The sequence below is a fragment of the Leptonychotes weddellii genome, chromosome 12 (genome assembly GCF_054177405.1).
Source record: "Leptonychotes weddellii isolate Sample4059 chromosome 12, ASM5417740v2, whole genome shotgun sequence".
Taxonomy (NCBI): Eukaryota; Metazoa; Chordata; class Mammalia; order Carnivora; family Phocidae; genus Leptonychotes; species Leptonychotes weddellii.
The window spans coordinates 65891773-65919752 of NC_138380.1; the positions used below are offsets into that span (position 1 = coordinate 65891773).

Sequence of the window (27980 nt, forward strand, 5' to 3'; positions counted from 1 at the left end):
GACCATAGAGTTGAGGGTCCATTTCTGGGTTCTCTATTCTGTTCCATTGATCTATGTGCCTGTTTCTGTGCCAGTACCATACTGTCTTGATGACGACAGCTTTGTAATAGAGCTGGAAGTCCGGAATTGTGATGCCACCAGCTGTGCTTTTCTTTTTCAACATTCCTCTGGCTATCTGGGGTCTTTTCTGGTTCCATACAAATTTTAGGATTGTTTGTTCCATTTCTTTGAAAAAAGTGGATGGTATTTTGATAGGGATTGCATTGAATATGTAGATTGTACATTGACATCTTCACAATATTTGTTCTTCCAATCCATGAGCATGGAACGTTTTTCCATTTCTTTGTGTCTTCCTCAATTTTTTTCATGAGTATTTTACAGTTTTCTGAGTATAGATTCTTTGCCTCTTTGGTTAGATTTATTCCTAGGTATCTGATGGTTTTGGGTGCAACTGTAAATGGGATCGACTCCTTAATTTCTCTTTCTTCTGTCTTGTTGTTGGTGTATATAAATGCAACTGGTTTCTGTGCACTGATTTCATATCCTGCCACTTTACTGAATTCCTGTATGAGTTCTAGCAGTTTTGGGGTGCAGAGATGAATTTTGATATAAAGGTATTTGAAAACTGATACGCACACTCTATGGCAAAGGAATTCAAGATGAAAAATTTATCTGTACTATTAAGTTTGGGGCATTAGCAGGGAGTGTGAATGTAGAGAAAAAAGGGAATTCCCAGAGAAGGGGCAAAAACATTTCTCCATCAGAGTAGGGAACAGCAAGCTCACCACCACTTCTCTGGGGAGGCTTCCTGATCTCTCAGACTGGGTTAGGGCCCCTAACTCCAGCTTCTCATGTTTACTTCCTGCAACTGTAATGTATTTACTTATAAATGGACCAGCTGCTGTCATGGTTGTCAGAACCAGGATTTGGTCTCTTACTCTGAAAGGCACAGCTCAAATGAGTCAAAGTGGTTTTGGCAATATAGCGGCCCTCCCAGACCTGAATGAAATCAGGTTAGTCACTATTGTAACCAGTTAAGATGCACTGTAATGTACGTGTTTATTAAAATCCCATTGGATAACTTTATATCCTTCCACTAAAATAGGGATTCATTAGATCCCTCAGCTCTTATACTCAAACAATATCTGCATCTGACACATGGCCTTTCAAGTGGAGTATACTCAATTTTCTCACAAATACATGAGTGTTACAAGATATTAATTAACCCAATAGATGATTATATCCCATGAATAAATATAAAACAGGACCTAGAGCTTCTTATTTTTCTTCTTGGCATTAATCTTATTCTGGTCAGCAAAAAATAAAACATTGTTCTCCTTCTTTCCTAATTCTCAGGGCAACAGTTTGGTTCAGTCCCAGTACACAATGTAGAAGGACTTTAATGTTTTAAAATATGGTGCAATCAAAATCTCAAAAAAACCTATCCTGGATTTTAGCTTCTAATCCCGCCCATGTATTAGCAAAGGCTTGAGATTCCTTAGGATAGAAAGCTTTAAGCAGACAAGTGGCAGTTTCATTCTCAATTCGCAGAGCTTAACTACAGAGTCTGGGTGGGATCATGGCACAGCGTAGCCTGTGTATCTGAGTCTGGGCACAGTGGACAGCGACCCGCCTGGCTCACACTATCACCTGGAGGGGAGACCTGTCCCTTCCATGCAGACTTCTCTAACTGCAAGTTAGGAGGCCTCTACTCAAGTTCAGAGAATCATTTAGAACCATTCAGAACTATCTGCATTGTCAAAACATTTGGAAAGAGGGCTGAAGATAAAGAGAGAGTGTCAAGCTGCTTCTGGCAGGAAGAAAGCACATGAGCAGAACCATAACTCAGTGCAAGTTAGTTCTTTTGCTTTTCTCTTCCAACATTAGGCTGGCACCAGAAATCTCCTCAAAGCCTATGTGTCAGTCAGTAAAAAAGCATCTGAAGCTTTGCTTCTCACCCTCTATTGTGTATGCTAATCAGGTGGAGATCTTAGTAGAACACAGAATTCTGACTGACTAGGTCTGGGCTGAAGCCTGAGATCTTGCATTTTTCTTTCTTTCTTTTATTTATTTATTTATTTTTAAGAGAGAGAAAGAGAGCGAGAGAGCATGAGGGGTGGGGGGAGGAGCTGAGAGAGAGAGAGAGAGAGAATTTCAAGCAGGCTCCACACTCAGCACAGACCCTGACTCGGGGCTGGATCCCATGACCCTGAGATCATGACCTCAGCCGAAATCAAAAGTCAGACACCCAACCAACTGAGCCACCCAGGCACCTTGAGATCTTGTATTTCTAACAAGCCTCCTAAGCAATGCAGATGCTGCTGGTCACAGGACCAGAAACTGAGGAACATGAATCTAAACGAATCTAGGTAATTCTGTCTTGAAAGGAGTTTTTTATCTCAGGTTAATTTTCTGAATGTGTATTCAGGCTCTAGCCAAAGGAACAAAGAAACAGCAGACTGGTAAAGTAAATTAGATTAAATGCTAAACACAATCTGAATTTTACACACTGTGATGCAATACTAACTCAGAAAGGTTCCACATTAATTAACCTAATAGGTAATTTTATTTAGCCATGGTTCACTGAAATGCACCATTATGCAATTAAAGCTAGTATGATCTGATGCACCAAGGTGGCCATTTATTTATCTCACTTTTCTCTGTTGGAATGTCTGTATTTGTAAAAGGGACCAAAGAGTTCTGTTCCCTAGGAGGTTAGCTTTTAAAAGACCAAAATTTAAAAAGAATTTTTTTCCTATACCTTGTAAGAAAATTTATTACACATAACAGACGTGATCTTTTCATGTTGGCATCTGCAGTATTTGAAAAGTGAAAGATTAAAAAATTACATTCCACATGCCCTTGGTGACTACTGAAGGAACTGAATTGATTAAACTGTCACTCATCATTTACTGTGTGGTTAGTGGTTCATTAGGCACAGATAGGCACAATATATCTTAGTCAAATATTTCTGTGGAGTACTTCGCTCTCAAGAAATGAAAATAAAACAAAACCAAACCTTAAGACTGCATGTAAAAGCTCATCTCAGAAAATATTCAATCCCAAACAATAGACCTTTTATGTAAGGGGGACGCTAAGATTTATTTTTCAAACTGTGAAAAACTTAAGAAGTTGCACTTACAAATTAAACATATCAAGACAAAAATTAAACAAAAGTAAAGAATGAAGTACAGAAAGTTAATGTAGGGTCGCCTGGGTGGCTCAATCAGTTAAGCGTCTGCCTTCGGCTCAGGTCATGATCCCAGGGTCCTGGGTTCCAGCCCTGCATCGGGCTCCCTGCTCCGCAAGAAGCCTGCTTCACCCTCTCCCTCTGCTCCTCCTCCCCCTGCTTGTGCACTCTCTCTCTCTCTCTGTCTCAAATAAATAAATAAAATCTTTAAAAAAAAAAAAAAAAGAAAGAAAGTTAATGTAGTTGAGTAAAGCCAAGGCCCAGGGTATCCTGCTGCTGACCCGGCAGGAGGGAACAGGTGTGTGAGTGGAAACCGCCGTCCCAGGATCCACACCTGAAATAAGACTTAGGAGGAAGATCAAGAAGCCCACCCACCTTAAAGTACCAATGGCATTAATGCTCCTTACGTTTCTTGCTCACATTTTAATATGCATATATCTAACTATATATTTTAGTATGTATATTTCATTATACATATATTTTCATACACGTATATTTTAGTGTGTGTGTTTGTATGTCAAATCATATGGCAGAGCTGTATTTCTGCTTTCTGGTCCAGTTACCTGAGCTAGAAACTCAGGAGTCATCTGAAACCCTTACCTTTCCTATATTACTCTCATTCCATCATCAAGGTGTCATATCCTAACTATTCCTAAATATTTCTCCATTCTGGTCTCTAACCACTTTCCCCCTCCCTCCGTTCCTTCCTTTTTCTCAGCTGCTTCTTAAACTCCGTCCTTCTAATTTACCCACAAATATCAAGGTAGGTTACTTTTGTCCACGGTAAGGCCTATGCGTCCCTTCGCCCAAATTTTGTCAACTTTGAAAGGCGGGTTTGACCTGTCAGCCCAACTAATTACTGCTTGATGACACCTTCCTTGACCTCCCCACCTCTCCTCGACTAACCACCAAGGGTAAGTTTATCACCTTCATCTCTGAGCTGCCAGTTTCCTAACTGTATACTTGTATGATAGCTTATCCCACTGCCTTTCCCTCTGACCTTGAAAGCATGGATGGATTTTTCTTATCTTTGTAAGTGCCAGGACCTGATCTAAAGTCCAGTTCAAAATAGGCGTTTAATAAATATCCTTAAAATGAACAAATGAATGAATGAATGCACAAGTTAGTCTGAGGAATGCACATAAAAAACTGCAGTAGAGACAAGAATTTGACTTAGACCTATGATTATTATTATTACATTAAATGTAAAAAAAAAATCAGTTCAGCAAAATATCTAAACCAAATTTCACCAGAATATCTAAACCCTAACTTTATTTGTAAGCTACTCTGAAGGAATTCCAGCAGCCGCTGTGGAAACCTCTGCTTTGGCAGTACAATTTACTTGAATGCTAAAATCTAGAGCTGGAGGAATTTTAGAGAATGCCTACGACACTGTTTTGATTTTCACATGTAAGGAAACTGTACTACATGTTTAAATGTCTTAGTTTCAGTCCCAGAACCTGAAAAGGTGATTCTGAATCCTGGGCCGGCGAGCCCTCCGTGATGCCATGCTGCCTTGCTAGTTAGAACATGTCTATTTGGTCGGTCTGTTAGATTAAAAAAAGAAGAAATGGAGATGGCAAATTGATTCTCATTACTGATGACACAAATACTAACGAGGATGAGAATAAAACAAAATCAAATCTTCAAAATTAAGGTGCAGGCACAGAAAACAATAAAACTACCCTTAAAAACTGAAGTCTATCATCATTGCTCAGTGCTGAAAATAAGATTGTTGTGGCTGTTTAAAAAATGCTTGAAAATTCAAAACCGACTCCCACAGATAATGAAGACCCCAGAGATAAAATCTTAAAACAACAGCTACGGGTTATATAGATAAGTAGGAATATTCGGACCAGGAACATCTGAGAAACTAGTCACAATTAACACAAAAATGTAAATAGGTAAGGCCGTTATTGAGGACTACGGTAAGGAAAAAAATGTAAAACTCAAAATTTTGCATTGGATAGCAAAAAATAGTATTTCTTATACTACGGAACAATACAGGAAGAGAGAAGTCCCATTTGATTAGTCATTTAAAATGCTACCAGTGAAAGCACTTCTCCAAGGAATAACTGTAGGCCACACAGGACAAGAGAAAACAAATTAATAAGCCTTGCACATCTTTAATTTCTATTTATATGACAGCTGATGCAGAAAGGAAGTTAAAAGATTTCTCCCTGCAAATGTATTAATCCTCCTGCAAAATGTGAAATGAGGAATCAGGAAAAAAAACTGTTCATGGGTAATTCTCTTAAAGATCAAAGTAAATGACATACCAAATCTTTTTAGAGAAACCATGTCTGCGTATCAGGAAGAGAAATGACTGCTGAAACCTTCACGTAAATTACTCTATCATTCTACGGGGGAGAATTCTGAACTTCAATCTGCAGGGTGTTCAGTTACTATGTTTAGTTCCAGTCATCACATGGCAGAGCTGGACTTTGATGGACTATGGTTAAGAATCTTGGCGTGGGCACTCCTAAGATATATGACTGCACAGATGATACGTGACAGTAAAATATTGGACAACAATCTGATATCTTAGATAATATACGGAAGACCTGAGGGCAAAGAGCTTTCCATTGGAAATCCACATTGTCCATTTTTTGGTGACGTCTGTGGGTTTCATGGAATATTCTTGACGCTGTGCCCTGGAATGTGGCTCTGCAATCTAGACCATCGGTAGCACCAGTGGGTGCTGCTTGAGGTCAAGGACCAGGTTTTTTTCATGCTTGAACCCCTGGACATTCTGTACGGTTTTGTTGAATGAATAAAGATACTCCTATTATGTTATGCAAGGGAGATCTTTGTGGGAAGGAGGCTGCCCCTAGGACTCCAGAGGGTTTGTTTTGTTTTGTTTTGTTTTCCCCTGTGCCACCACCAACCAGCTAATGTGGGCAACATAACCAAGCACCTTCAGATTTGGGGGGTGGGGGGCAAGGGTTTAAAATGGCCAGAGAATAACAATATAACAAAAATATGAATTGATTTCACTGGGTTGCTAAAACTCTGAAACAGTTTCTAAATTAAACATGTTAGGATTAAATGACAATAGATGAAAATGTATATAGTTAAGATAATAAAGTTGTTGAATTTGTAGAGTTTACAGTAGGCTATGAATATATCCTGTTTTCAGAGGCAAACATGGTACAAGCTAGCAATCAAGGAAGAGCCACTGAATTATCAATAAGAATAGAAAAGCCTTGCCAAGTGCTACAGAAAATGAAATTACGTAAACATCTCATTCTTAGAATCTACTGTCTCTATGGAAATACAGAGAAATATAAAATGCCACAGCAAACGATGAACAACTCACATGTGTATAGGAAAACAGGGAGCTACTCAGATTCGGTTCCTGGTAATGCCATGCTTCAGCTGTGGGCCCATCTGAGGGTACATACAGCCAATTCTCCAGCCCAGGACCTCAGGCATCTCATGCTGGGATAAGGGACTGAACACCACCTTCCCACCCCCTGCCTGTGTTTCCAGGCCCTGACGCACAGCCTGCCAGACCCCCAGTCCAGACCTCTCTCTTCCACTCCTGCCTTGCTTAGAGCCAGAAGGAATGAAGCTGGGGCATCCAGAGACCAGAGGAAGAGGGAGAGGCAGCTAGAGGGGTTCTGTATAGGCTGGGTTTCTAACAGGGATGGAAGACTGCTCAGATACCCCCTGGGGAAAACCTGAACAAGAGGAGGCAGCAGAGAGAGAGGACCCTGAGGTCTGGTTGTCCTCCCTTTGGCCTTGTTAGGGCAACAGAAGTGGAGAGCCAAGGACCAGGCTGCCAACTGTGTGGCCTCAGCCCTTCAAGCCCTAACACTAAGCCCACCTCCCTGCCCTGGTTCCCAGCACTGGGCCATGGCTGCTGGGCCTGGGCTGGGTGTTCTTCAGTATTTGTAAGCATCTCAATGGAATAGTAAAGCATTTGTTGTATGAAAAAAAAAAATACTAAGTGCCTGTTACAGACTGTGATTACGTTTTATTTATTTCTTTAAGATTTTTTATTTATTCATTTGAGAGAGAGAGTGAGCCTGAGAGACCACGGGCAGGGGGAAGGGTCAGAGGGAGAGGGAGAAGCAGACTCCCCGCTGAGTGAGGAGCCCGATATGGGGTCCGATCGCAGGACCCCGGGATTACAACCTGAGCTGAAGGCAGATGCTTAACAGACTGAGCCAGCCAGGTGCCCCTGATTTTATTTATTTTTTAATGGAATTTAGCGGCCTGCTTTTTGGTCACTAATAGGTTATTTTAGTTAAGTTTCACTTTAATTCTTTTTCTGTTTTTGTATCATTTCTTTTTATCCCCTAGTGACACCTAATAGCAATCTAAGGACGCTGCATTTGAAGAACAAAACTGAAAAAAAAAAATCTAAATTTCTCAGTTATATAAAGAAGTGTCTAAAATCAAGAAAGCCACTAGTAAATTTAAGTTATATTAATTCACACAGCAGAATACCAGTAAATGAAAATGTGGCGCTTTTTTTTTTTTTTTAAGATTTTATTTATTTATTTGAGAGAGAGAATGTGATAGCATGAGAGGGGGGAGGGTCAGAGAGAGAGGCAGACTCCCTGCTGAGCAGTGAGCCCGACGTGGGACTCGATCCCGGGACTCCAGGATCATGACCTGAGCCGAAGGCAGTCGCTTAACCAACTGAGCCACCCAGGCGCCCTGAAAATGTGGCTCTTAATTAAAGTACACTCCAGATAATGCAGTGTCCTGAGGAATTAATTTACAAATGTCACAACAGTACAGAAGTCCCCACTTCCATCGTTCAATGAACAGTACGAAGTAGACATCCAAATCCCTTTACTAACTACAGTCACACAGTGATGCTTATACAAGCTCCCAGTTGCTCCCCGGTTACATTTCCATTCAATCATATCTTGCCTGTACACATAAATTAACAGTCCACCCTTTCACCTTCATTGGGTTAGAAACTTTATACTGACTGGAACACTTGTTGGAAGAGTTTCACTAATTGCTTTTGCTTGTTTTAAGGGCAAGCTTATGTTGCATCCACACAGGCCATGGATCTAAAGGACTGCTTTCTGCAGCCAATTCTTTAAATTCGTGTACAATTTTTGTCTTTTTAACAACCATCACTTCACATTCTATTCCCTTTCATCACCAGCTCCTCAAAAAGCATATGGCTTTCTTTTTAAGTTTGTTTTCATGACTAAAGTTGTCATATGTCACTAACAGTTTAGTGGTAAGGATGACAAATGTCCACTGTCACACTAAGTCCTGGCAGTCAAGAGGCTCCAGCCTGCACTGTGCTGTTTGATTGGCTCCCACCCATTAGCACCTACAACTCACATCTGTGTCCAAGCAAAATCACAAATTTCTACAGGGCAAGGATCTTAGCAGTCAACTGTCCCTAGTTAAAGCCACGAATATTAAATTCTCAACAACAGTAGGACATGGGCAAAATGTGCACAGACGCCCTCTCCCTCCCCAAAGTGACCAAAGTGTGAGTTAAGGAATAAAATTTTGAACAAGGACAAAATAAATAGATGAGGAAACATCAGTGGATGAGAGAGAACTTTTTTTCAGAGGATGTGGATGAAGCTGTGGCAAATCTAGGCTGACCGCAGGCAGTTACAACTTCAAGTTATAGTCAGATTATTTACTTAGGACAACTCAGAAAAGGCTCAGCACTGGGAGATACAGGTTCTAGAAAGGGTGAAGATGAGTCTGCAACCGGAAATAGAGTGGAGACCTGGAAGTCTGCACAAAGCAAATGACCCATAGGCCTTCTCTGACCATCTTCCATCCCAACCCACCAGCAGGGCACTGAGTGTTTATTCCCTGGAGAAATTAAAAACAAAAGGCCTCAAATTGAGAATAAAAGAGATCAGGGTGAGGCACAGAGCTGAGAAAAGGGAAATTAAGTGAAAAATATGTTTACTGGCCTGTGTGACCATCAGCTCCCCTCTCCTGTCCTGCCTTGAGGATGCTGGATGCCAGGAATCAGCATGTGAGGAAGAACAAAGACTAGGCCTTCAGACACTGGCATGTATGGATCTCCCATTGAAAAGTCCAGCTTTTTGACTGAACAATATATAATAAACTTACCAGTCAACTGGTGCCCCCTACGTATACATACAGAATTATAGTGCCTCATTTATAAAAATAAATGGACAGCCAAGGAGTCCTCCCAACCCCATATTTAAGGAAAGCTTCCAACAGAACCCAGAGGAACAGGAAGTGGGCACTTATATATATGGTAATTAAAATTTTTTAAGAAAAGATGGAAAGTTTGAAAGATAAAAAGTTGTAAAATAAGAGAGAAAATGTTTTTAAAAATTGTGGATTAAGTTAGGAGCTTCAATATCAAACTATTACAAATTTTCCCAAAAGTGAAAACAGAGAAGATGGAAGGAAATAAATCATTTAAAAAAATTCAAGAACTTTTCTAAGAACTATGTCTTTATATTGAAGAGAATCTACCCGGCACCAATGCAAAAACCAAAAAAACAAAAAAACAAACAATCAAAGGACATTATCATCAAATTTCAGAATATCAGGATTAGAAGAGTCTAATATTTTCCAGAGAAAAAGTATGAGGGGGCATACAAATGACTGCGAATAAGAATAGAATCAGATTTCTCAGCAACAATAGCAGAAGCTCTAAAGAAATTAAGTAATGCATTCAAAATTCTGAGGGGGAAGAAAAACCTTAATTATATTCTCAGCCAAAGTTTATCAATCATGTGTGAGAGTGGAATAAAGACATTTTCAGAAAACTAAGAATTTGAAAATTGTATCTGTAATGCATTCTTTTTGAGTATACTAAAGAAGGAAGACATGGAATCCAGGAAATAGGGAATCTGGAACCAGTAAAGGTCCAGAAGGAAAATGAATCTAACTCAGAACAGACTTTAATGAGGTGATTATTTACAGAGGTGTAAGGGAATCAATAAGACATATTAAAACACTAAGAGGCTAGCAACAGCAGGAAGCCATTACCTACCTTAGAACTAATAGCCATTATTACCCCTAGAATTAAAAAGGTCAAGTGTTAGTGGAATCTATTGACAGCTAGAGCCACAGAAGAAGGGTTTACCCACAGAAGTTATAGTCAGTCATTTCCAGAAATGTGGGCTAAAGAAAAGAATTAGGGAAGAATATTCAATCTCCTTCTTTTCCCTGTCCATTGCCTGAACCCAACTGGAAACCAGAAGCCAAGGCAGCTTGGAGGATGTACTGCATAGGGGTTAGCCATCCAGGACATAGGACAGGGAACAAATGGGTAGAGAACAGATTTGGAGAGAAACAAATAACCATCTTAGGACCTACAACAATACTAGAGGGGCAAATGGAAGTCACAACATGACAGATATTCAGCTCTGCTAACGCAAGGAATCAAAGAGCTGAGAGGAAATTTTCAAAGAAAAAGTTGAGGGAGGGTGATGCCAAGAAAATTAAATGGTATAGATAGATTTGCTGATGTGTTTGAGCATTTGGAAAATATTTTTTCATAGGTAATTGACAAATATTTTACACCTATAAATAATGAACAATAGGAACAAAGACAACTAAACTAATAAAAATCAGAGACAACCATAAAGTCCAGGAAAAGCAAAAGATTCTACAAGGAGGACACATAATCATGAATATTACTTGACTTACCATGAATAATATTTACATATTAATGTATCAAAATGTGATAGAGATTCTTTACTGGGAGCTTGGGGTGAAGGTGGAATGGGGAATGGGTGACGGAAGAAAATTAAATCCTCACCTACCATAACACCTACTTAGTAGATAATGTCTAAAATAATAAATCAATAAACAGCAATATAAACAACTTAAGACATATGGAGGTAGATACTAAAAGAGCTGGAAGTACTTGCTTCTGGTTAAGTATAGGTGAGGCAGGAGATTATGATCTTTGCTAGTATTACTGTGGTGGTGGCTATGAGTTGTTGGTTATACCTGAAATAGATTTCTGATTTGGAAACTGAAGATAAGGATAGTTAAGGGATTTGGTTAACCAAAATCACACAGGTAAGGTGTGGCAGAGACAGAACCTAATTTAGGCTTTCAATGTGTTTTCTACTACAACTTTGCCTCTCCTTTACACAGCAAACCACTGCTAGTTATGTGATTAGAGAACTGATTTCTAATTCCTACATGAGTAAATACACAAATTAACACATAAAAGGTGCTAGTGTACATCCAATGTTCTCTAAATTTGGAGGGCTTGATTTGATATTTCCAAATTAAACACACAACACATAGAAACACACAAAGGTAAGATGAGAACATTCTGGGCCAAAATTTCTCTCTAATTCTCTAGATACAAACAGTATGTTAATCTCCCTAAAACCAAATGTAGAATCTTCCATTTCTTTTATATATCTTGGAGCACTCTTGGATGCAATACTTCAATAGAAATGCAATATATTTGGGTTAGCTGATTAATATATTAAGAGCTGATAAGAAAACTATTCTCAGCATTTGTGGAGTTTTAGATTTCCTAAGGAATTTCACAATCAACCATCTCTTGCAATTCTCACAAACCAGTGAGGTAGCTGAATACACCAAGTGCTTTCTTAATATTGTGAAACTTAGTCATTGTGATTGGCTACTCAAATATTGCCCAAAAATCAGTTTGTGGGTAGCCATTTACTTTGCAACTTTGACAAAAATAGGGAAATTTTAATTTATTTTTAAAATATTTAGTAGTGAAGACTACATGTAAGGCCTCATTTTATATATTATTCAGTTAAATTATCACTTATAAATGACCGAACATACCCATTAAAAACACACATACACTGTTTCTCTCACAAACACACACTGATAGACAAACAGGGGATGTAAAAACCATAACCATGCTAAGCTTTTTTTTTTTAAAGATTTTATTTATTTATTTGAGTGAGAGAGAGCACATGAGAGGGGGGAGGGTCAGAGGCAGAAGCAGGCTCCCTGCCGAGCAGGGAGCCCGATGCGGGACTCGATCCCGGGACTCCAGGATCATGACCTGAGCCGAAGGCAGTCGCTCAACCAACTGAGCCACCCAGGCGCCCGTGCTAAGCTTTTGATAGAGAAACAGAACTGGTTCCTTTCCACTCCAAAGCCACTGCTAAATTCAACACTTTGGCAGCCACTCTCTAATGCCATAATAATCTAATATTCAAGAATTGCACTTTTGGAAATAATTCGTTATTAAGCAATGTAATAGAAGTTTTCTGCTAGGAATCTTGAGTTTGTAGCCAGCAGTCTTAGGTCTGAATTAAGCACTCATATGCATTAAGGCTCTTCTGACAACTAGTATTTAGCAAATTATTGTCTAGTGCTTTATGACAAAGATGGCCACATGCCACAGTTAAATCTCTGTTTTACACCTATTGCCCCAGCAGAACAACTATTAACTTTCAAAAGTATCCTGGTATGGATGCTATACTACGTGGTCTTCCTAATTTTAAGGGACTCCAGTAGTAGAAACGGGGCAGAAACTAGGTTGCCTCATGAGCTCAGCTTTCAACCACCTAGATGCCTGTCTGACTAAGCCCTGTTCTTTTATTATGTTCTATGGCATCGTCAGCAGCTACATCAACAAGTCACTTGGGTCATGTATTATTTGAGCAGCTCTCAAGAGCTCTTAAAGAGTTGTTACTTTTGACAGTGACTAATTTGAATCCTCTTTGGTCTTATGAACTGATTAATAAGAAAATGTGTAAATAATGTTGACAGACAGATGACTTTATGTAGCTCCTGAACTCAAATTCTCATTCTTCTACCATTCTTTTTTAAATTTATTTTTATTTTCTTAAAGATTTATTTGTCAGAGAGAGAGAAGGAGAAAGAGAGAGTGGTAGGGAAGGACAAAGGGAGAGGGAGAGAGAGTCTTCAGTAGACTCCACACTGAGTATGGAGCCGGATGCAGGGCTCGATCTCAGGACCCTGAGATCATGACCCTGAGAGCATGACCCTGAGATTACGTCCTGAGCCGGACACCCAACTGACTGCATCACACAGGTGCCCCACTACCATTCTTTTTTAAATGGATTCATTCATTTTAGCAGCAGTGGTGAGTGAGTAATGTTTAAGAGTTGGGAAAATACATGCCAGCATCGATACTGGTCTCATGAAAATGCATTCAATCCAGTGATTCACATAGTAAGTTTATTTCAAAGAAATTCCTCCCTTAATAAAACTATATGATACAGAACACTGACATAGTGGAGAAAGGCAGTCCATAAACCAGCTGAGTGAGAGTGAAGGCCACCTACTTTATTCAAAGCACATAAAGGATCCAAAATGACTCAGAGCATAACCTAAACTATAAAAATGGAATTTTACCATATTTGTGTTTTAGAATCACTTTACCAGTAAAATAAAAACCAGTTTCTTAGAAATCATCTTAAGAAGAGATTATGTAATATGGTGTAAAAAGAAAGGGCTTTGCAGTGAGTTAGCCCTAAATTTGCATGTTACCTCTATTTACTAACTAAATGAACTTTACTATCTTATTTAGTCTCTCTGTGTTTTGTTTTCTTCCACTGTATAATGGTGCAGGATAGTAATTAAAATATATAAGATAAAAATGCATAAGAGAAACTTAGAATCCAGTTTGTGTCCAATAAGATATCTATTATTGTTACTATTATGATTACTGTTTCTTAAGACTCCACTACTATTAATACTGTCACTCAGTTACTCAAGACAGAACCTCATATAGAACAAATTTATATTCCGGGTGGGGGCTACAGTAGAACTCATTTATGATTCTCTCTCTTAAAACAGTGGTAAACAAACCGGAGTCCTAGGAAATCTTATTTTATTACATAAATTTCCTTGGTTCAGGAGTGGTCATTAAGGATGATGGCAGAACTCCATACACTGCCAATATGTATGGTGATTAGTCTTATTTAGTAGAAATCAATGCTAAATGGCCTTATAATACTCAATAAATAGGTAATTTCTTTACTGATTTTTGCAGAATCAATTTAGAAGCAGTCATTTTTCTATATATCAAGACTGGTATGGAAATCTTTTTCTAACCATCCAGCTGCTACAATGTTAAAAAAATTAATTTTAATCTTAAATCCGAGACGTAATAGAGAAAAGAATGATTTAATATGCATCTCATTACATTTGACAGGCTTATTTATAAATGATTTGCCCCACATTTTGACAAGCATAGTTAATATGTTAATTAGCTTCTAAAAAGATGGTGAAAGGAAGAGACTTGTGCGCTCTCATTCTTCACACATTGTGTTGGGTAGGGCCACAAGGTAGGGCCACTACACGGCGTGGCCCCCAGAAGCACTGTGATGTTGATGAGATACTATTATTTATTAGCTACATTAGTCACCATATGTTACAAATTAATCCCTTAAAATAATCCCAAGTGACCTTCCGCTTGAGAAAACAAATGCCACTCTAAACATATTTCTGAGCTTCTATAAAGAAACCTAAAGCTCATTTAGAGCAATGACCTCAACAGCTAGAGCAGAACTCCCTGGCGGGGGAGGAACTACACAGATAATCTGCTTTTCACATTGGCACTTCTCATAATGTGGTTCTCAGTCCTTCATAAGCCTTTTGGTTTTGAAGCTTAAAGATGATTTCCTACGCCTTGACTTTCAAAGAGTTATAAAATCCAAGAATTAAGAGAAGTTATACGTGAGACAATGTCCAGTTTGATTCCTCTGCTTAAATCCTCCTTCACGGAGGGAGACAAAGGTATCAAAAACCTACATTTCCTGCTGAGTTCTCGAACTGCATGTATATTTCCACACTGCCACAGTGCTGGAGACCTAGAGCAGTAAATCATCACACGACGAGCTCTGATTTTCCATCACTTGCTGCCAACGTTAATGCATATGTGTCTTCATTAATATTTTTATTGCCTGTGGCTATTCAAACAGAAAACTGGGAAATGTAACACTGTGCAGGGATCGTTAGTTTTTAGTTACTACCCTACTGCCCCAGGATGGTAAATGAACTGTAAAAATAGCCTGAACCCACTACCACCTGCCTCCCCGCTATTGTCCATGCATTCATATTTGCACTTCTCTTTGGTGCAGCTGAGCCATGACTCAATTATAGTCCCATATCTAGTTCTGTGAATACCCAGCATCGATGTCATTGATTATGCAAAAATCAGTGCCTGTGAACTTCTAACCGGAAAAATACATACATTTTCTCAGACTTATAGAATAATAACAAAATGGCTTTTAGAAAATGGCTTGGAATGAAATCAGAGTCAGAATGACAGGAATGGCATAGACAGAACTCAGATTTTAGGGCTTGAAAATGGAAAGCCAATAAGCATGGGAACTGCTCAAACACAACACATTTACTATTTGGTTTTGGCAATGAATAATCTTGGCATGCAGACAAAAGGGCATTTGGGGTCTTCTATTTTGTATCAGTTTTCCTACCTTCCACTTAAATAACAGTCTTCTTTTTATGCTTCATTATGTCTCTGTTTAAAGCAAATAGGCAGAAAGAACCTAAGCCTTTTTCAAGAGGATGAACACACACACACACACACACACGCAGACACACATTAAAGAAAAAAAGGATGGGTGGGCGGAAATCAAATACCATATATCAGAAACAGGCATATCAGCAAGTCAAAATCCATGTGGTTCTTTGTACTTTAAAGAGCACTTTTAAAGGTTTGGAAAAAATTAGCCACTAATGTATAAAAAACAGCTTCTTCTGATCATGAGTGTAGAGACTTAACTGCCAAGCACTAAGACAAAACTGTCTCCAAGTCACAAATATTTCCAAACTATGTTCTATTAGCAGAGTCCTTAACCGACCTCACTAAAAGACAACCAAGAATTTTCATACTCAAAAAATAAAAACACTCCATAACTCAAGAATATTAACTAATGATTATTTGTACAGCCAACTCTCAACTGTAAGGCAGGAAGGAAGCAGGGAATGAGAAAGGTAGTAACTGATATCCTGATAACTGACCCTTATTTCCAACCTTTTCCCCCATTATGACTAAAGATCAAAATACCTCTTTTGCCCAAGCCTCTGCTTACTCTTGGGGGAAAAAAAAAATTTAATTGTGTGGCTTTTTTTTAAAGATGGTTGTTAACCATCTTTAAAAAAAAGCCAAAGAGTGTAATGGAAAAATGAATTGGCTCAGCTTCTTAATGATAGATGGTCATCTTTATTCTCAGTGTTTTGGAATATGCATTACCTTGGTATTAGATTTATTATGAGGCATTACAAAATTTATGACAATAGATTTTAGGCTGTTTGATGACCCAGATTCTTTTATAGCTCTATTGAAAGCTACAGATCTACACCCCATAAAAATAAATATAACCATGTGTACATAAATGTTGCATATATTCTCAGTGGCTTTACAGATCCTGAAATCTTACTCCTGGTTGGGGGGGGGGGGGTTTGCCGGAGCCTAAATTAAGAAAATCTACACTGTGCCCTACATCACAAGGAACTTGATTGTTTTCTTACTGTAAAATGTTTGGATCAAAAACATCAGGAAAGATGCCAGGCCTCATTACAGCCTAATTTACTAAAAGCCAAGATTACTGAGGGAAGAACAGTGAAGTAAGTACATGGCAGGAAGATGCATAACACATGCTAAAGTTTTATTGAGGTCATAAACATTGTAAGAACATGTAACTGAATTTCATATATGGGGGCATAATCATTCATGGAAGAAGATTCCTATGATAAAATAGCACAAGTGCAATGTGAATCGTTTTACTTTGAACACAACTGTGGGTCTAGAAAAGGGATTTTTCTATTAATAGAGGACATTTTCAAGTCTCTAGGAAGACTTTCCTGACTACTAAAAATAAGATTATTCCCTTATTTGATTATTTGATTTAGATCACACTGGAATGGAAACTCATTATACTTTATACTTCAAGATTTTTAAAAAAAAATTATTTATTTGAGAGAAAGAGGGAGCACAAGTGTGGGTGGGGAGAAGGGCAGAGGGAGAGAAAGAAGCAGACTCACTGCTGAGCGGGGAACCCAACACAAGAACCCTGGGATCATGACCTGAGCCAAAGGCAGACTTTTAACCAACTGAGCCACCCAGGCACTCTGGGAATTCATTATACCTTATAATTAATAATAATTATGCATTAAATCTTGTCAGTCTTTGGGCCTCCTAAACAGGTTTTTAAGTTTTGCTAAACCATCCTGTGAAACAGACTCTATTGAAATTAAACTTACTGTGATATTTTTAAAAAGTAATTGTTTTGTTTCATTTTGGATAATTTGTACCAAGTTCTCAAGAGTGTACTACACCAAATTTAGTGACTAACAGTAACACCAAAATTTTCAGGCCACTTAATCTGAGCTTTGTTGTTGATTGAAACACACTTTCTCTATTTCCAACCCATACTACTGTTTGGAGATATACGCCTCCTTGTTATAAAACAGAGCTACAAATTAAGACCCTCAGGGAGAAAAATCACTGTACTGACAGAAAAATATTTCTGCCCCTGTCCATCAAGAACCATTACCAGACACCATCTGCAAGGGAGCCTCTGATTAGGGAATATTCCCAATCATGTTTTTTTTTTTTTTTTAAATCCAGCAATCCTACCACACACAGGCAAACACTCCTGCACCATTAATCTTCATTCAAACTGTTAGAATGTTTGTCTAGGCATGACCCAGACCACGCATTACAGATAAATTAGCTAGAGTAAATCTTCCATTTCTCACCACATGTCAAGGCAGGTGGAATATTCTGTTGAGCCCAGGAGGACATCTGGAGGTCTGTACCACAAGGTAACCACTTCATTGGAGTATGTGTGGCTAGGGACGGATTTTGCTCTTGCAAGACCTGTGGATTAAAGGAAACACAAAGAAGTTTAATAGGCATTAATAGAACAAGGAAATTTAAATTTGAATGCTCACAGTTTTAAAAAGGTCAAACATGACATTGTAATACAGAATCACAAATGCATTGTCAATGTTACTAGAAAGGCTGGGGAAAGTACATTGCTGCCTGTTTCAAATAATGCTAATAACCAATAGTCACTTATATTTCCTAATCAAGCATCATAAACCTGATAAAATCCCAGGAAAGTAAACAAACAATTCATAAACTACTAGACATTACACAGAAGCTTAGAAATCTCCTGGACTTCCCGAAGAATGTTTCATGGAACCCTAGTGCTGTGGGTTATAAGTAAGTATTAGGAGAAAAGATTCCAATGTCAAATGATTTTGGGAAAAGATGGTTTAAAAAGTTAAAACAGGTCTTCATACTGTGAGACTTCTTAGTGCCCTTGCTTTTTCTAATATATATTATGAATCTGAAAGAAGAAAATATGAGGTTTTTCTCAAAGGATTGTCCCAAAACTACTTTTCTTTCAGTGTTCTGACAAATACTTACTGGGAAATGTTCAGGAAACTCATTTGAAAACCACCTACATAAATAACTATAAAGGAATAGTTAAATTTGGAACATAGAGATGATGAGATACCATAGAATAAATTGAAATGTTTTCTAAGAATTTTAGAAATTGAGAAAATGGTCACAGTAATATGTTAAGTGAAGGATTGCGTGCAATTTGACCTCATAACCACAAATACTTTAGCATAGAAAAAAGATTGGCAGAAACTATTTGTTTAGTGGTTAGCTCTGGAAAATGGGATTATCCAGTTTTGGGCTTTTCTGTTGTTGTTGTTGTTACTTGGGGGAGGGGGTGGGCAGAGGAAGAGGGAGAGAGAGAGTCTTAAGCAGGCTCCACACCCAGCGTGAACACGATATAAGGTTTGATCTCATGACGCTGAGATCATGACCTGAGCCAAAATCAAAACTTGGATGCCTAACTGACTGAGCCACCCCAACGCCCCTCCGGTTTTTTTTCTTTACTTAATACATTTTTCAAGGTTTTTTTCCCAAGTTTTCTACAATGAATATATAATTCCTTTTAAAAAATCACAAAATCTGTAGATGCTCTTTTTCAAAAGAAAAAAAATCCGTGTGATAGCTTTCTATCTGGGTATGTTCATTAATAACAAGCGAAAAGTATTATTTATCACTGTGAGGCTCAAAGCACCTATAACATTTTTACAATAAATGTACCATTACATATTCCTTTTAATGTTGATTATGTATATTTTTATGTACTACTTAGGAACATGATTTTTCTCCTGTTTATTAAACACTTGATATTCCCTTTACTGTATTATATGAAAATGTTAAAATTAATAGGACAGCTGATGAGACAAATAATTTCTAGTTAATTCAGCTATGGTTACAGTAACTCAATTTTTTCTACAATTCAGTTTTTATAATAATACAATGGTATATTATAAATTGGTTAATGTTGATAAGTATTCTATATTAACATGTACAGACTATACACATACATACATATATATGGTACCCTACTTTTCTGCACATGAATGGAACAACTATTTAATAATAGATTTCCATAGTAACCTCTACTTTTCTCTACAACGTTTTAACCTACCTAAATTCAGGTAAAACTAAACAGATAGGACAATCAGGATGGTAAAGTGTTTCCAGAATTTAATAATCCCATCAAAAGATTTAGTTACAATGAACAATGAATCATGGATCACTACATCGAAAACTAATGATGTATGGTGACTAACATAACATAATAAAATAAAATTAAATAATAAAAAAAAAAGATTTAGTTCCTCAAATGAGCATGTTTCTATACAGAGACCAAAGAGCTAAGTACAAGTCCTTGAAATAGGTTCTGACTCGTTCCATATGCTCTTGTCATGTGAAATGGGATGCCAAAAACATTCAGGCTGGATCCTCTTGGTTTTTCTGAGGCCCTGCTGACAGAAAGCTAGGCTAGAGGAATAGGAGAATGAAAAAACTCTGAGATTTTCTTTAACAGCTTAGAAGACCAGGCTAGTTAAAGAAAACTGTGGTATTTCCAGTTTAAAGAGAGAACAAGACTTCAAAATAACCTACAAATAGTATAAATCTAAATAATTATGTGATTTCAGGTCAAGTATGTTTACTCTGAAAATTAGTTTGTAAAAGTGGTTAAATATGTCTGAAAAATATGAAAAGGAAAAGCTCTTTGTTTCCATTATTCTCCTCCTTCCCACACGTTTAGGTCAAGGGACTACCCAAACACCACTGATATGGGTCATATAACTTCCCAAATCAAGAGTGAAAATGAGTTTGCGATATCTAACTTTTTAACGTGCTAAGGCAGTTTCTTAAAATGGTTTGCATGTTAATGTGTCATACTGAAGAATGTTACTATATTTTTAAGACATATTCCTTTGCATCGCTTGAGAAAAACTCTTCTATCATCTCACTTCAATATAGTCAATTAAGACATTTTCTTGTGGAAGGTGTCCTATATGGTGATAAAACAAAAGGCTTTCATCTTAAAAATATGTCTGTTCAGTTAAAAAGACATATAAATCCCAAAATTTTTCAGGGAGGGAACAAATTATTAAAGCAATGAATCAAAAAAAGAGTATACCTTGAAGTAGGAATATATAACTATATTTTTAATAAATATTTTTGGTAAAGATATTGCCATGTATTTACAGTCATACATCAAAACATACTTACTCATGCAGAATTTATTAAACTGCATCCTCCAGCTGAAGGAAAACTGTAGGACAGGATTAATTAGCACAGCGTGTGTGAAAGCTTTCTTTCTCTGTTCCTTGTCAGTTGCTATGGTTACAGTACAGGAAGAGAGCCACACTACCTTTTAAAAAGGATGAAGTTCATGGGTTATTTTCAAAACTTCTTATACTAATGTTTAGTTTGAATTAAAAGTCAAAAAGCAAAGTGAATTGCTAAACAGATGAGTACAGGTTATTTGCATGCTGCTGTTTAGGCTGAGTGTGTGCATACGAAAGGGTGTGTGTTCCTATGCACATCTAAAATGGCTTACAGAATAGGGTGATCTTTGGGCGCCTGGGTGGCTCAGTTGGTTAAGCGACTGCCTTCGGCTCAGGTCATGATCCCAGAGTCCCAGGATCAAGTCCCGCATCGGGCTCCCTGCTCGGCGGGGAGTCTGCTTCTCCCTCTGACCCTCCTCCCTCTCATGCTCTCTGTCTCTCATTCTCTCTCTCTCAAATAAATAAATAAAATCTTTAAAAAAATAAAAAAAAATAAAACAAAATGGCTTACAGAACAAATCAGAGTATCCCACTTTAACAGGTTACCATTTCTAACTCATGAGAAACCCTAGAGGAGACTAAAAAATCCTGCTGTTCAAACCCTATTGCCAATTATTCAAAGTTGGGCAACCTTGATACTAGCTAGCACAGAAGAATCTTAGATTTCCAGAAGAGTTAAGTTTCATAATTAACTTTTTACCCAATGAAAGAATTCCTTTACTTTATCTCTCTAAGATGGCGATCGAACATCGGCTGCCACCCTGAGCCTGCTTCTACCCTCTGGCAGGGGCACAAAATAAATCATTTGATAATGCTTCCAACATCTGTCCTAAACAGACTAGTTGTTTAACATCAACCAATGCACACCCTTCAGGCCTTACCTAATAGTTCTCAAAGCTGCAATGGGCACTGTTGGCTACTCCCCTTCTTTTAAATTTACTCCTTTGACTTCTCAGACATAGAAAAGTGAACAGGAGTGACTTGGTCTCCTGGGATCTTCCCCCATCTGCCCCTTAACTGCTGGTTTTGTCTAGGGTTATAAAGTCAAACCAGGGCTTTCTCAAGTGTGTACAGGTAACTGTGGCTAATGCCATGTTTTAATGTCATCCATAGGTGATTTCTCACAAGATTTGATCTCCAGCTCACATTTGTCCACAGGCTTCAGATCCGGGGCTATCCCATTCCTCACTAGGCATAAAAATGTCCTACAGGCACTCAACAAGACCCCAACCACAAGTGTCTACAGCCACCTGCATTGTCAATATGGGAAATATGCCATGAGTCCAGGAGTAAATGCATTTCACTAGTAAACCGTTTCAGTTTCCAAAAACAGTAAAAGTTCTTTTAGCTGTACACAGATATATGTTAGATTTTATATTCTGTGCACATCTAATTATTCTTTCAAATTCCAATGCATCCCTTGTGCATGCGGTAAGATTGACTAGAGATTGAGTAACCTCTAATTCTATGAAGAAAATCGCTAAACCTAGGATAGGGGTTCAAGAATGATAATTCCCATGTCTCTGCTCAATTCTTCAACCAAGGAATTGAGAAAGAACTGACAACAATGACTTGTTTCTTTCTAATTAAGTGGAATAATGGCAAAAACTAGATGAATTTGCAAAACTCAACTGAAATATGCTATAAGGAATAGGCTCCACCATTTCCCAGAGGATGTGCCACTGTTTTGTCCTTGTCAGTAGTTTTGTGTTTATATTAGAGCAACTCCCATACCTCTCTTTCAACATTCCTCATTCCCCAAACTAAACAATCAGAAAAAGAGTCTTGCTGTTAATGACAAAATCAGTATTTCTAGGAGAGCAGCTCCATTCTTCACAACTTGATTCCAAACAGACACAAAATACTTGGGTAATATTTTACCATCTAGCAGTGAGGCTGGAAAGGTGGAAAGGAAAAGACTTCCCTACTCCATGTGCCAGTCCATAGAGGAAGGGCGGAGGAAGGCTTTTATATATATATATATATATATATATATTTTTTTTTTTTTTTTCTTTTCCACAGTCCTGGGAACTGGTCAGAAATGTCTTTTCTCATATAAATGTTTCATGGAGTCCTCTTCCTCCTAGAGGATTTATATTAATATCTTATGATGTGCTAAAACATTCTGAAAATTCTTTACTGCTGCTCCTAGAATGTATCGATAAACAACCATCACACAAAACAATACAAAAGTATTTTCTTCTGGTGTCCTCCAGAGTTCTGGATTCAACCTCTTCCCTTTGCACTTGGCAAGTTTTCCCAGGTGACACTATTTACTCCCATGGCTTCGGTTACTCTCTACATGCTAATGATCCCAAATAAATATCTCTAGCATCAATCTTCCCCTAAAACTTTAGATTTTTATTCAAAAAAAGTCCATGTAGATCTTACATGGGTATCACAAACATTCTTCCTGCCCCCAATTCTCCAACTAATGTTCTCTCTTCCAGTGTTCTAGAACTCACCACTAAACATCACCATCCATCCATTCACCGAAGCCAGGGGGCTTATTTCATTGAAGGTTCCTTCCATTTACAAAATTACAAAATTCAACAGATTTTACTTTATAATTTCCCTCTTTTCTTCCTCCCTAGGTCATCCTCATCTCTTGCTGGATTGTTACACTAACCTCAAGTCTGTCCATGGCAAAAGTTATCAATTTCAAAATACATTTTAGACAATAATGAACTATATTTGCTGAAATTAATTTAATTGAAAATTAAAATTTAGTTGGGATACTCTTCAATGTAAAAAATAATAAAAGACTTCAATGCCCAATCTTTCTCTAGAAGCACTATGAAAGTTGGACTTCTTCCAATCCCCTTGCCCATTTTTGCCATCATAGGAAGCAGGAAATGTGGGTATTTGAAGGTATTTTCATACATTTAATATCACATGGTATTGTTTAAAGTGGAAAAAAAAAGTTTTAGGATTACAATTATAATATCCTTTTCTTTCCTTTGATGAAACATCTTTGTTTTCCTTTCTGTCCAGATTTCTATTTTAACAGAAGCTAGTCTTTGCAGGATTCCAAAAACCCTTAAGAATGTTTTGATTGGCAATTGTTAGAGTCTTTCAACTGAATAATAGTATTCTTTGAAAATAAATTCTTATAAAGTGAAATTAAGTGCAGAAGACATTTAAAGATGTTAAGGCAATATTTTATTTTGCTCTGATTTTATTTAATTATCTTTGAATTTTTAAAGTTAATAAATTATGCATAATTACTATCTATCCTAAAGGGCACAGATTTTTTCATCTTGCATTTTAAATAACAGAAACGATCACAGTATTTTAATATAGACATTCTAAAAACAAAGAAAATATTCAGGGATGCCTGGATGGCTCAGTTGGTTAAGCATCTGCCTTTGGCTCAGGTCATGATCTCAGGGCCGTGGGATCAAGGCGTCTGACTCCCTGCTCAGTGGGGAGTCTCTCCCTCTCCCTCTGCTCCTCCCACCTGCTCATGCTCTCTCTCTCTCTCTCTCAAATAAATAAGTAAAAAAGACTCTTGACTCCGGGAAACAAACTGAGGGTTGCCGATAGGGAGGTGGATGGGGAGATGGGGTAACTGGGTGATGGGCAGTAAGGAGGGCACATGATGTGGTAAGAACTGGGTGTTATACACAACTAATGAATCATTGGACATTATATCAAAAACTAATGATGTACTATATGCTGGCTAATTGAATTTAAAAAAAATCTTTAAAAAATAGAAAATATTCAAATACTTAAATTTCATATATAGGAAAATTTTATTTTCTATTTTGCATAGAAGTTAAAAACAATATACCTCTCTGGGAAATACTGCTTTATTTATTTATTTTTTAAAGATTTTATTTACTTATTTGAGACAGAGAGAATGAGAGAGACAGAGAGCACATGAGAGGGGGGAGGGTCAGAGGGAGAAGCAGGCTCCCTGCCGAGCAGGGAGCCCGATGCGGGACTCGATCCAGGGACTCCAGGATCATGACCTGAGCCGAAGGCAGTCGCTTAACCAACTGAGCCACCCAGGCGCCCTGGGAAATACTGCTTTAAATGAAACTAATAGATTTGATGATGGTAAGACCAAACCGTGAGAATCCTTCGGCTGAATACCATATGAGCAATGTGCTGTTGTTATCAGAGCATTAGCCTGCATATTGAAAGACTTGTGATATGAAAAAACTAAATGCCTGATAGTGGTTCTGACATTAACTAGTTAGTTGTGTCTCCTTGGTTTAGTCACGTAAGCTTGCTTGCTATGTTATGTGTAAAATAAAAGGGCTGAGATCAGATTCCTCAAGCGCCTGTGAGCTGACTACCTGTTTTTGTAAATAAATTTTGCCGGAACACAGATACACCCGTTCATTCACATATCTTCTGCTGCTATTTTTGCACTAAACAGCAGAGCTGAGTAGCTGGCAGAGACTAGAACCCATGGGCTACATTTAGTGTCTGGCCCTTTAAGGAAAAGTTTTGCTGACCCGTGGGTCAGACTAAGGAAACTTTGAGCCCATCCATGTATAAAAACTCAGTGATCCTAAGAAAATATTACTAAAATTAAATGTGTGAAGATCATATAAGCTCAAATTCTTCAAAGGCCTTTAAGTAAATAATTCCACCTTAATGATCCCCTCACATCACATCCGCATTCACAGAGAATGTGAAATCATTTCTAGTAGAGTGTGACATCATTTTCACAGCTCACTGGCTTACATTTCGTTTTCTAGTTTCTGCTTCTCATTTATGAGAACCATAGTTATTATTCCAATGCCAGATGACAACACAATACAGAAAATGAATTTCATAATCTGACTAAATTGGCAATTTTGATGAATTTCCTAATCCATGCTGATTTTTTTCTCAATTTTTATTTTATTTTTTTTAAAGATTTATTTATTTATTTGAGAAAGAGGGTGCAGTGGGGGAGGGACAGAGGCAGAGGGAGAGAAAGAGTCCCAGCAGACTCCCCACTGAGCTCAGAGCCTCAATTTCATGACTCGGATCATGACCTGAGCCAAAATCAAGAGTTGGACGCTCAACCGACTGAGCCACCCAGGCGCCCCTTTTTCCCAATTTTTAAAAAATTAGAGGTAACTACGACCCAGCAATTGCACTACTGGGTATTTACCCCAAAGATACAAATGTAGTGACCCGAAGGGGCACATGCACCCCTATGTTTACAGCAGCAATGCCCACAATAGCCAAGCTATGGAAAGTTAGATGTCCATCAACAGATGAATGGATAAAGAAGATGTGGTGTATAGATACAATGGAATATTATGCAGCCATCAAAAAAATGAAATCTTGCCATTTGCAACGACGTGGATGGAACTAGAGGGGATTATGCTAAGCGAAATAAGTCAATCAGAGAAAGATAAGTATCATATGATCTCACTGATAGGAGGATTTTGAGAAACAAGACAGAGGATCATAGGGGAAGGGAGGGAAAAATGAAACATGAAACCAGAGAGGGAGACAAACCATAAGAGACTCTTAATCTCAGGAAACAAACTGAGGGTTGCTGGAGGGGAGGGCGGTGGGAGGAACGGGGTGGCTGGATGATGGACATTGGGGAGGGTATGTACTATGGTGAGCGCTGTGATTTGTGTTAAGACTGATGAATCACAGACCTGTACTCCTGAAACAAATAATACATTATATGTTAATTAAAAAATTAAAAAAAATTAGAGGTGAAACATACTAAGTTCATCATAAAAATATCAGTCTTAAATCAAGACATATTACTCAGAGCTTTTAGGCCATTTGGTTTTAAATATGTATTTATATATACCCAAAATATTCTAAGAGTGTGCACTGGTATGTGTTAAAGAAAGATTGCTGAATAATCACAACTATAGTTAGGTCAAATTACATAAAAATAATTATGATTTTATGCCAGAGGTATCCTTTGTGCTTAATAAGAAAGAAGCCAATCTATAAAGATGACATGATCCATACGTAACATTTGAAATGACAACATATGCTCTCATTAATTTTTGAGCTTTTAAGGGAAATAAGAAATTAGAGTGAGTGTTCCTCTGGAAGGCTTATGAGAAAATCATTCCCATTTCCTTCCTAAACCACCTAAATTTTTTTTTAAAGTTGGGGGAGGGGGTAGTGCAATACTTTTACCTGGTCTTACTAGAGATAATACTAAAATATGAAAAATGAGTGAATATGCTAGTGCAAACCCGATGAGAATTGAACGAGCAGTTACAATCTATTAGGGTTTCAGATACATGACATCATTTAGTCATTACAACAACCTAGAAGGTAGTATGATTATTACTATGCTGATTTAACAGGACGGAAACGAATTTACCCCAGGTTACACAGTAGTAAGTGGCTAAGCCAGGAGGCACACAGGCAGTGCCACTGCGTGCCCAGGAAGACTGGGGATCTGGGAACAAACGTGTTCCTGGGCTCCATCTAGCTGGAGTGGCACAGACTGGGTGACTCCCAAGTCTGGAGTGGTGGCAGGTCAGCCTGGCGGGAGAGGGAAAGCGATGGAGTGAGGACAAGAAAGAGAAATGAGGAGAAAACACAAACTGGTTTGGGGTCGCCTGGGTGGATGCTGTGTCACCCTTGATGAACTAGCCTCGAAAGCCACAAAGAGTCACTCCTTCTACCTGCTCTTAATTAGAAGCAAGTCACTAAGATCAGCCCAATATTTAAGGAGAGGGGAATTAGACCCCACCTCTTAATGGGAGGTGTTTCAAGTAATTTGCAGACTTGTTTTAAAACTACTGCACCTCGGGGCGCCTGGGTGGCTCAGTCGTTAAGCGTCTGCCTTCGGCTCAGGTCATGATCCCAGGGTCCTGGGATCGAGGCCCGCATCGGGCTCCCTGCTCAGTGGGAAGTCTGCTTCTCCCTCTCCCTCTGCTCGTGCTCTCTCTCTCTCAAATAAATAAACCTTTTAAAGAAAAACACAAGCTGCTTTTACTGGAAGGAGGTTCCAAAAATATGAGGAAATGAGAGAAAATGATTGATGTTGTGTAGAGAGCCTCACAGAACAATCACACAACAGACCCTCAAGGAAAAGAGAAATTTGATAAGGAAGTACTTTGGAGAAATGTTCAGACACCTTCACTTAGGGTCTAATCGCTGGGATGAGAAGAGCTCTCATCTGCTGCTTCGTTTTAAAGTGGAAAGCAGCAGAAAGCAGTAGCCCCAGAAATGGAGCAGTCAGCCAGAGACTGTG

General features: G+C 38.2%; 1 protein-coding gene across 7 annotated transcripts in view; it reads right to left on the minus strand.

The window, feature by feature from the left end:
* CDK14 (cyclin dependent kinase 14) overlaps positions 1-27980 on the minus strand; it is a 511224-nt gene that overhangs the window by 194332 nt on the left and 288912 nt on the right. For all 7 annotated transcript variants that reach the window (XM_081800571.1, XM_081800565.1, XM_081800566.1 and 4 more), the window contains one exon: positions 17876-17996. In XM_081800571.1, the coding sequence (XP_081656697.1) occupies positions 17876-17996 (121 nt within the window). The remainder of the gene's footprint in view (positions 1-17875; positions 17997-27980) is intronic.